This window comes from Musca autumnalis, unplaced genomic scaffold (genome assembly GCF_047663935.1).
Source record: "Musca autumnalis isolate F117 unplaced genomic scaffold, ASM4766393v1 scaffold_2, whole genome shotgun sequence".
In the NCBI taxonomy this organism is placed as follows: Eukaryota; Metazoa; Arthropoda; class Insecta; order Diptera; family Muscidae; genus Musca; species Musca autumnalis.
In genome coordinates this window covers 122,574,708-122,586,804 of record NW_027411755.1, presented here as the reverse complement: position 1 = coordinate 122,586,804, position 12,097 = coordinate 122,574,708, and the positions used below count along the sequence as shown (strand labels likewise).

Sequence of the window (12,097 nt, the reverse complement as noted above, 5' to 3'; positions counted from 1 at the left end):
TACCACTTGCATAAGCATAATCTTTATGCTTGGCATTGGTCCATTGGCCAGCATCCTTTTTGAATTGCAGCTCCGTTATGTATTCAATGCGATAGCCATTTACGCCCATCATGGGCTTGGCGGTGACGTTCTTTGAGGTCGACAACTCAATATCGAATGTATGCGAATTGAGGCCACGCAATTGCAGGGGAAGTGGTGTTGGTGGCTTTTCGCCACGTTTCAGCGTGATTGAGCGTTCAATGGAGCCCAAGTGATTTTTAACCTTGCACTTGTATGTGGCGAATACGCCATCATCCAGAGCCTTGATGTGCAATATGGAAATGTAATTATCGTGCTCGATGTGATAGTGTTTGTCGTTGGTGATTTGTTTTTTGTTGCGATACCAGGTAAAATTGCCTGGTGGTTCGGCCACAGCTTCGCATTCGAATTTAACTGTGCCATTTATATAGGCATAGCGTTCCTTTGGCATATCAGTGTGTGTCCACATGGGTTTGTCTGTATGTGTGAAAAGAAAATTGCTTGAAATTTATTTATTCATAATATGGAGGTAAAAATGTAATGGAAGTAGGGAAAGGAGGGCAGTGAAAGAAATGTGTAAGGTGTAAATATTTTTTAATTAAATATACAAATATTGGTTTGATGTGTGCCATCCATAAACGAGTGTAGGCGAGTTGACTCATTGTATTAACAACCAAGTGTATGTCATGTGTGTCATATATTGCAGGTTATATAGGACAGGATTTGTGATTGTTTTTTTGCTTTATAAAATGTACTAGCAAAATGCCCGCTACTTCGTATGCGGAACGGGAAGAATATACAAATAAACAATATTTAATATGAAAATGGTGATGATGTACTAATACCTATTTTAACTGATGTTTAATTTCATTTAAATATCGTTCGTACACATTTAGTTCGAATTTCCAAAAAAAAAAAAGAAATACCTTATCGCATCCTACACGTCCACATTTTCACTACAACGGTATGGATAGTTTAAAAATTGTATCCACTTTTTCCAACCGAATTCCGCATTTCCTACACCAGCTCAATATCTAAACACTAACACAGAACCTAATACAAAAATTCTAAATTCCAGCTACATCCCTTTATACAACACCAAAACGGTACCAAATTTAGTACTTAAAATAGGTAATAGTTTTGAAAATTACATCCCTATATCAAAAACTATATCGATAGACATTTACAGCTCCATATATTCTTCCAAAACCAAATCTGTATGAATTTCCAAAACATCCTCCGTATCTCCACAGTATACCCGAATTTCACAATTTCAGCTCTACCTCTTATGGTACGTACATATATCCACAATGACATTCGTAACAGCGAATATTATACCAAATTTCCGAATTCCACATATCAAATTTAGTACCATTTAATAATTTTCGTACATAAGTACGAATTTCAATGACTCCACTCTGGCAGCAATCTTAATTCTATATTTCAGGATTTTAGCTCGATGCGTTCACCAAATCCAAATTTTATCACATTAAGTACAATTTAGTACTTTTCGTAAATATAAGGCTACTTAAATCGTCCACGCCAACAGTAATCTTAATTCCAAATTTCAATACCATTTAGTACTTTTTCGTTAACTAATAGGTGGTATTTCCAATATCATATCAGCCATCAACGACCCTCATACTAAATTTCATAATTTGTACGCATTAAAAAAACTCCATATATTATCGTTCATGCAATAATAAAATCGTACTAAATTTAGTACTTTTCGTACACCTGGGTATAACCTCAAAAAATTACCTTCTTATATCAACCATTTATACCAACCAAGATTCTATTTTCCAGCTCTATCAGTTCCCCCAAACCCAATTATAGTAATTTACATATAAATTCATAACAACGAATTTGCGAAACCTCCTCCTAAAATTTCAAAAATTCCAAAAAAAAAACATCTCCATATTTTAACCCCACATACCAAGAGTGACTATAAGAACAAATTTTAGAATTCCACCCGTTCTTACACCCGATACAACATTTAGACTTCTTTAGTACTTTTCGTAAATATACCAACGTTGCACACCAATACCCACCCTAACTCTAAAAATACAAATTCCAGCTCTGTCCCTACACCCAACAACAAATTGAGTACCATGGTACGTATTTTGACAACCACATCTCTCAACCCTACACTGACGATTATACACAATAACAACAAAAATCTTAAATCCAAATCTCAGGATTCCAGCAGTATCTTTTCGTACCCATAAGTACGATTTTTCAAAACTACCTCAATTCTTCACTTTAACAGAAATTTTAATTCAAAATTTCAGGATTCCAGCTCTAACCGTTCAACCAGTCTAAATTGTACGAAATTTAATACTTTTCGTACCCATAAGTACGAATTTTCAAAATTTCCTCAATCCTACACTCCAACTGTAATCTTAAATCCAAATTTCAGAATTCCAGCTCTATCCGTTCACCCAAATTTAATTGTATGAAATGTGGAGCCATTTAGTACTTTCCGTACCCATAATTACGAATTTCCAAATCTTCTTCAATCCTACACTCCAACAGTAACCTTAACTTCAAATTTCAACCAAGTCTAAATTGTACGAAATTTAATACTTTTCGTACCCATAAGTACGAATTTCCAAAACTACCTCAATCCTACACTCCAACAGTAATTTTAATTCCAAATTTCAAGAATCCAGCCCTACCCGTTCACCGAAATCCAAATTGTACCAAATTTAGTATCATTTAGTACTCTTCGTACCCATAATTACGAATTTCCAAAACTATCTCAATCTTACACTCCAACAGTAATCTTAATTCAAAATTTCAGGATTCCAGCGCTATCCGTTCACCCAAACACAAATTGTACTAAATTTAATACCATTCAGTACTTTTCCCACCTATAGTATAATTTTCCCAAACTTCCTCAATCCTACAGTCCAACAGTAATCCTAATTCCAAATTTCAGGATTCCAGCTCTGTCCGTTCATCCAAATCTAAATTGTACCAAATTTAGTACCATTTAGTACTTTTCGTACCCATACGTACGAATTTCCAAAACTACCTCAATCCTACAGTCCAAGAGTAATCTTAATTTCAGGATTTCAGATCTATCCGTTCACCCGAATCAAAACAGTACAAAATGTAGTACCACTTAAAACTTTCCGTACCCATAAATACTAATTTTCAAAACTTCCTCAATCCTACACTCCAACAGTAACCTTAATTCCAAATTTCTGGCTTCCAGGCCTACCCGTTCAATCACTTCCTAATTGTACCAAATTTAGTACCATTTAGTACTTTTCGTACCCATAATTACGAATTTCTAAATCATCTTCAATCCTACACTCCAACAGTTACCTTAACTCCAAATTTCCAGGCCTATATGTTCAATCACTTCCTAATTGTACCAAATTTAGTACCATTTAGTACTTTCTGTGCCCATAAGTACGAATTTCCAAAACTACCTCAATCCTACACTCCAACAGTAATCTTAATTCCAAATTTCAGGATTCCAGCCCTATCTGTTCACCCAAATCCAAATTGTACCAAATTTAGTACCAATTAGTATTTTTCGTACCCATAATTACGAATTTCCAAATCCTCTTCAATCCTACACTCCAACAGTAACCTTAACTCCAAATTTCAGGTTTCCAGGCCTATCCGTTCAATCACTTCCTAATTGTACCAAATTTAGTAACATTTAGAACTTTCTGTACCCATAAGTACGAACAGTAACCTTAATTCCAAATTTCAGGATTCCAGCACTAACCGTTCATCTTAATCTAAATTGTACCAAATTTAGTACTTTTCGTACCTTTAAGTACGAATTTCCAAAACTACCTCAATCCTACACTCCAACAGTAACCTTAATTCCAAATTTCAGGTTTCTAGTTCTATCCGTTCACCCAAATCCAAGTTGTACTAAATTTAGTACCATTGAGTACTTTTCGATACATAAGTACGAATTTCCGAAACTAAGCCCACCCCCCCCCCCTATCTCAATCCAATACTCCGCCAGTAATCTTAATTCCAAAAATCAGGATTCTAGCACTATCCGTTCATCTAAATCGTACCAAATTTAGTACTTTTCGTACCCTTAAGTACGAATTTCCAAAAATACCTCAATCCTACACTCCAACAGTAACTTTAATTCCAAATTCCAAAATTCAGGTTTCTAGCTCTTTCCGATCACCCAAATCCAAGTTGTACTAAATTTAGTACCATTTAGTACTTTTCGTATACATAAGTACGAATTTCCAAAACTACCCCCATATCTCAATCCAATACTCCATCAGAAATCTTAATTCCAAATTTCAGGTTTCCAGCTCTATCCTTTCACCCAAATCGAAACTGTACTAAATTTAGAACCATTTAGTACTTTTCGTACACATGAGTACTAATTTCACAAACCATTTCCTTTTATAAACACCACTTGCCAACCTTCATTTCCATACCAAATTCCAAGTTTCTAGCTAAATCCGTTCCAAATATACAATTGGTACTAAGTTTAGTACTTTTCGTACACGTAGAGGTCGAATTTCCAAAAACCCTTTGGTACATCTTTCTAACTATCCATCAGTGATATCCGTTCCAAATTTCAGAACTGTAGCTCTTGCCGTTTGCCTAATACAATGGGTACCATATTTAGTACCTTTTGGTACTTTTCGTACCTTTCTAAGGCGAATTTCCAAAAACCCAGCCTTATCTCACACCTACGCACCGACAGCAACCCACAGTCAAAATTTCAGCTTTCTAGCTTCAGCGGTTTCGTCTGGGCGATGATATACATGTCACTCACTCACTCACTCACTCACTTATCACTAAGCTCTTTTATATATATAGATGTGGGGATTTCCGAGTAAAATCAGACAATTTTTCAAGATGTGGTTTTTGATTTCCTTTATTTTTTGCTGTGGTGATGCTCATCAGCGCGCCTTGAAAAAGTCGAATTTTGTAAAAACAATATGCAAAGAAATGCTCATACATCTTTAATATTGGTCCAAATAGAAAATAATCCTTTTTTTGTACTTTTAAAAAATTTAATTTAAAATCAATTTTTATCAATGATTGTACTCTTCGATGTTCTTGATATTTGTTGGTACTAAACTACGATTAATTACAAAAATTGTTAGTCCTATATGGTAGTGGGATTCGAATGATTACTATTTTTTGTTATTTTTTTAATTTGTCCATAAAGTTTTTTCTATACTCTGCAAAATATGTTATTGTACCAAAAAATATTACGTTGCATTTATTAACATTTGTTTTATTGTTTTATTTACGAATTTATCTTAAACATCTTGAAAACTTCTTCATTTTGCGATTTTAAGAATGGCTTAACAATTAGTGTACCAGCATTGGTGAGTCTTACTGAATTAAGTTTTTTTGTGCCTGCGACAGGTTTAAACATTGCATATTTTAAATTCAAATTCACGTTCGTATTCAAATAATCATCTTCTGAAGAAAATATCACTTTAATATTTGATAGATTATTTGGCTCGGATGTCCACTCATATAATTGCCGAACTGTAGTTTTTTGATCATCAGTTTAGTTAGTTTATTGTCCGGCAGGTACAACAATTGCTAATCTATTTTCAAAATCGAAAAATAAATCGATTTTTACGATGTACAAGATAAATTCCTAAATGAAACAACAAAGCAAATGTTAATAAAATTATTTTTTTAATTTTTTTGGTAAAATAACAAATGTTTCACATTTGTATAAAGGAAAAATTGTATTGACAAATTTTAAAAAATTAACAGAAAATAGTAATCAGACGAATCCCAGTACCAGATAGGATTTAACAATTTTGTAATTAATCGTAGTTTAATACAAAAAAATTTCAAGAAAATCGAAGAGTACAGTCATTGATACAAATTGATTTTAAATATTAAATGGCGAAAATTGCATCCAGGCCCACTGTGAATTTGTTTCTATTTTTTATTAGATAGCTGATAAAAAAATAAGAAATGCAAACAAAGATTTTTTCTATTTGGAACAATCCCAGCAAACCTAATTGGAAGTAGTGCAATATATACTATTGCTCTCACGGCATGTTTTGATGCAGTTCAACGGAGTCGTGAAAAAGGCACTCCATTCCCCACATTTTATGCGCATTCGGATGCGATCCAACGAATGACATCTATTTCTCACATTTTAACTACATCCGGATGCAGTTCAATCAGAGTCGTGATATATGCACTCCAATTCCTTACATTTTAACCTCATTCGGATGCAATCCAACGATTGACATCCATTTCTCGCATTTTAACAGCATCTGCATCCGGATCAGTCCAAATGAAGTCGTGAAAAAGGCACTCCATTCGTTACATTTTATTAGCAGTTGTTAGAGGTCCCAGAAGTACGTAAGTCAGGGTGTACTTTAGAGCTATAACCAAAAAAATACCACACCAGTACCGGGTGGGGAATTTTGTCCTGATAACAAAAACGCGTTTCTAAGATCGATTCGGTGAAAAGAGTTTCGCACCGACTGCGATTTTTTCTACTTAAAATTTTAAATTTGCTTTGTTTGAATAAATATTTATAGAAAATAAATACAATGCTCACAGACAAAGTCATTAAAAACGGTCTCTTGTCCGATAGGTACAATAAATATAAACATATATAAAAAACAACAAAATTGCAATATTGTCAAAAGTTCCTAATATTCTCTGAAATGCCGCGATTTGATAACAAATTGGTCCAGAATGGTTTGATATTGATTTTAAATTAGATTTTAAAAAATACACATTTTAATAAAAAGCGTATATGTCATTATAACAAATAAAATTAAAAAAAATGCATTACTGAACTTTAATGGATTCGGTGCGGAAACGTTTTTCGCGATAGAAAAAATTACACCTTTTTTCATAATAGTTTTTCATGCTCTACACGGCTATGTGGTGGTATTTTTGATATTTGCAAAAAAGTGCAAAAAGTTAAAACCCTAGTGTACATCCCTAAAATTCGTCCAAAAACAGAAAAAAAAACATTTCCAAAATTTGTTATAAAATAATTTGTGAACTTTTGCGGTAATTCATGACAAAACTGCGTATACTTAATTTCACACGTTGGTTTTTATTATGTCACTAATTCGTTTTTGAACGAGGACAGTGATCCGGATCGTCCAATTGAACGAGATTGCCCAACTCTAATAAAACCCCTTTAGCAGTAGGGTATACTCTCGCTGCGGGCTGTGCTCATGCAGCATGCAGCAACATAGTTCCTGTCGAGTCCATAGCAAACTCTGAGATTCACACACTATCGACATCTATTGCACCTCATCGAATCTTGAGTGCCGCGGATGCGGACGTGACAAACCGAGCATATATAAATTGGTCCTGGGTTTTCCTCAGTCCCGGCACGGACCAAAAGAATCCGAAGCAGGTAGACCGGGGTATGCAGCTCCCAACACAGAAAAACGATACAAATACAACCATGTGTACACTGAGGTGGCCTGGAGCTGGCAAAAAATCGACGTCACTATCGATAATATAGACTATTTAAAAAAAATTCAATATCGATAGATATTTTTTTCTATCGATATTATTGGAAAAAAACCCCTAACCTAAAATTCATTGTAATAAATAGAAATTTCTCGGTTTCCGGTTTTGTGGATGTGAGAAAGTAAGTCCGTATTCACACGTAAAAATTTTTCGGAAAAGTAAATTGTATTTGTGTATATTTTTATTATATAAAAACAATTGTTTTTTCTCCTTTATATTTCTGTGGACTACTTGTACAAAATGTCAACAAAAGAAAAGACGTTTCCGCCATTTCCATTTCCAAATTAATGGTGATGACAAATTAACGATAATATCGATAGCAATCGATTTTTTGAAATGAAATATCGAAAATATCTAAAGTTGGGAATATCGATAGTTTGCCAGCTCTACTCTGGCAGGAACACGGATGTTGTGTGGTTCCAGGTCAATTCGGTAAGATAGAACCCGCTAGAAAAAATTTTGTGGCCACTGAAAATGTCAAATTGCACATAGCTAAACTAAAACCGTTATATTGGGGCTATAAGAAAACATGGACCACCTATTTAGACAATTTTTGGTGAAGGAGTGTCGTGACCACTGCTAACCTCAAAGTCAAATTTCGGTTAGTTCTTAGAAAAAATGTAGTTAAAAATCCTCAAAATACCGAAAATCGGGAGGTACCGATATAGGGGGGGCTATATCAAAACATGGGCGCACTTTGACAAATTTTGGTGGAGAGGTTTCGTTACAGCAGAGAGCATATGTCAAACTAGTTCAGTCAAACACTTAGGTTAAATCCTAAAAGTACCGAAAAACAGGAGGCACCGTTATATGGGAACTATAAAAAACATGGACCCATTTTTGTTGGAGAAGTTTTGGGACCACTGGGAGCCTCAAATGTCAAATTACAGCTCTTTCGGAAGAAATCAGCTAAAATTCTCAAGATATTTAAAATCTATACTAAAACATGGGCCGAATTCTTCGAACTTGACCAGCCTATGCAAAAAAGACACTCGGGTGCAAAAATATAGCGTTCTAACGCAATTAATCTGGACGCAAGAGTGATTACCTCTGCACCGAAACACAGCTCTGCGGAAATGTTTGCTATTTCAATGTCCATTTTGAATAGGTTACGAATTTCAATCCAACTTTAGTTTCTCTATTTAATGAAGCAAAGAGTTGTCAAACAAAAATCAACTGTAATCTATATTCCGATTTTATGGCATGTTTACATAAATGATAAATCCAATTAGTTATCACTCGATGTTGTTGACTGTATCTACAAAAGTCATCGCTTATTGAAAAAAGTAGCAAAATATAGCAAAAATTCTTTTTGTGCTTAACAACATTGTGAACATACATACATTGTTGTAGAAAGTATAAAACATAACCAAAAAAACTCGTTGGCCAAAATACCAAATATGGTTTCTGAAAACATGATATCAAAACTATGCAGCAGCAATAGAATCCTAAAAAACACCAAATCTCAAAAAAATAAAACACACTTACATACTCAACCAGAAAACATACAACTCTAGTTGAATATTGTATAAATTCCTCATGAAATTTCAATTTTAAAACTATTATGCTGCGATAACAAAAATGCTTGATTTCTACACACTTCATGTGCTGATGCCGCCATTTCTCCGCCATCATTGTCGATGTAGAGGATTCACTCTGATCCATTGGAGTTTGAATCCCTTCATAACACTACAACAACGGCTGGATGGCAAACAAAAAATACATTTCCAATTGAACACGACGGATATAGCAGGGATAGGAAAAAATAAGAAAATCGGTATTCACTTCACTTACACACTCACTCACATGAACCTAAAAAGGGAAAACCAACTTAAAAAAACTCAGAACCAAAAACAACAATAGCAATTCACCCAATTCCCCCATGAAATGCCATGTGTTGCAGTCAAATTGTAGAAAAAAGTACCTACATTCGCCCAAAGTGCTGTATTCAAAAAGCTAGAATGATAAAGGCTGCAATTTGTTTTGAGGTGAATATATTTGGGTTTAATTTATACCCTACACCAATATGTGTAAAGAGAGCGTAGTTTGTTGTTGGCCCAAAAGTTGAAGTTTCATCAAAATATTGTCACGTGACGCACCTTTGATTTAAAATAGACTTTGTAGTATTCGAATGTTAGTTTATCAGATCATGAAGAATAAAATCATAACGTTGTATCAGAGTCCGTAAATGCCACTAAAACGTTATTGCAAGGGATGTATGAAGAAGTGGTCCTACATATTGAAGCATTGAAGCGCAAAATTGTGTCTAAAAAAAAGAACAGACATGATCCATTTTGGAACTGGATCTATTTTTGGGAGTCGTTCCTTTGCTTTTACTTGATCATCGTAGGATTTATTTTTTTAGAGCTTTTGGGTCATTATGTCAGGTGGCATGGTTTTCCCCATCACCTTTGCAAGGATTATTTTCTATGAAAATTGCAAAACAATTCTTGAACAGCACTTAACTGTACTCAAGTGAAAATTTTGAAATTTTGTTATAGAGGTACCGAAAAGAGTTTTCTGATTTAAGTTTGAGAGAACAAGTAAAAAAGTATCAGTCGGCTTTGCCGACAGAATTATACCCTCAGCCTGCGTGAATTTAAACACCTTTCCCCAAAAAACCTATCTATTTAGGGGGTCTTCAGAAGTTTGGGCTTATGAACTTGCCGATAAAAATATTGATTAATATAAAATTTCAAAAGTTTTGGGGGGGGGGGGGGGAGGTATCTAAAGGAATTCACCGACATAGTCCATTTTGGAAGTGTGTCTTATTGTGGGAGTCATTCCTCCCGGTAGGAACAGTATATCAGGAAACATTGACTGGCCCACGAAAAACATCATATCACTGTAAATAGTGCTACTAGGAGTACATTCGGTAAAAAATTGCAAAGGATTCCCGCACATATCCTTTACCACACTTAAATAAAAATGTTGATCATTTGAACATAAACTAAGTTTGGACAAAATATTTCGAGATCCATAAATTTGGACCAAATCGGTTGCTTCATTTAGATATATCGCGCGTACCATTTTTTCGAAAATTTTCGAACTATTGTGGGGGAGGTGCCGGAATGACTGGACCTATAAGCTCCATCTTCGAATTTCATCTAATTATCCGGTTCGGCAGGTGTCGTGCGCACCAGCCACTACGCATGCTGGCCGTAGGGATTTTTTTTTTCAGTTTTCGGCCCATTTTTTCAAGAAGTATGGACCAGGGTTTCGGAGTCGGAGTCGGAGTCTACGAGTCGGAGTCGAGCAATTTTGCTGGAGTCGGAGTCGGAGTCTGAGTCAAAAAAAATAACTCGACTCCGACTCCGGGCAAAATTTTTTCCACGTTATAGAAATAGAACATTAAATTTGGAACAAGAATATTTTTTTTAAATTAGTATTTTTTTTTAAAAGATGGTATAAGAAAACATATGTGCAAACGGTATATTAATCTAAGTTAAAGGAAAATTCACAGGATATTTACTATCCTCAGAAGTTCTATGGCCTATTAGATTCTATGGCAATCGAATTAAGATTGGACCTTTAACTTCTTTCGTCAGAAGTCTTACTGGTATTCTCACAAAGTTCTATTGGTACTCTCATCTTGTTTTTATGAGAAGTTATCCTTGTCTTCTATTAAAGACAGTGTGGTCTCTATGGGAAATCTTACTGAATACCCTGTGACACAAAATGGAAGTCAAGATCTGGGGGTGGAAAAATTCGTTTTCGGGATGAAAACCCCAAAGGATCCCATAGCTGACATTTCTGAGTTATGACGTAATGAATTTTTTGATTGACCCCCATCAATCATTGAGAAAATAGCTTTTTATCTCTGTTTCGAGATATTGTTTCATCATTGTTAGATGTCATGTTTTCAGTTAAATAGAATGAGGAACGTTCCTGTCGAATATGCTGTATGCTAGTTTAAGGGGTGATCCCTACTTATAAATTTCAGAAAAAAGTATAAAGTATAAGTAGAATAGGATATGTGGTCAAATGTTTAAGTATCGGAACAATATTGCCTTAGTATGAGAGTTGGATGGGAACAATTTATTTTATTTTGTATGCAGCATATAAACTGTGTTTTTCTCGAAATCGGACACAAAAATATACACGGTGCTCTTGAATCAAATTTAAATGGAAGGTGCTTACACCTCAGAAGTTTATGCGGATTCTGAAACTACAATGTTCATAGATGAGAAAAATAAAAAAAAACAAAAAAATCGCCGGAGTGCTTTTTAAATAAATCGCGATTCAAGTTGACATTTTTAGGGGTCGTTTAGGTTTTTACGGTTTTGCTTAGAAACCGCTTGTCCTATCAAAATGAGACTGGAAAAAATGTTGTAGCTATGAAAATTCTCTACAAGATTGACCTTTACGGTATTTTCGTAGGTTGTACAATTTTTGAGATATTGAAGTTCAAATTGGGACAATGCACTGACTGTATCGCCCCCTTATAAAACAATGTCATGAAGGGTGCGCCTTAACTAACTTTTAATAAAAACCGCTTACACAGAGGAAGTTTTTGTGAATTCTGAAACAGCAATGTTCATAAATGAGAAAAACCCAAAAACAAGAAAAAATCGCTGTAGGATTTTTAAATAAATCG

At 34.7% G+C, this 12,097-nt stretch overlaps 1 protein-coding gene across 1 annotated transcript in view; it reads right to left on the bottom strand.

The window, feature by feature from the left end:
- fipi (factor of interpulse interval) overlaps positions 1-12,097 on the bottom strand; it is a 40,228-nt gene that overhangs the window by 5,078 nt on the left and 23,053 nt on the right. The window contains exon 5 of the mRNA XM_073969167.1: positions 4-495. Within this exon, the coding sequence (XP_073825268.1) occupies positions 4-495 (492 nt within the window). The remainder of the gene's footprint in view (positions 1-3; positions 496-12,097) is intronic.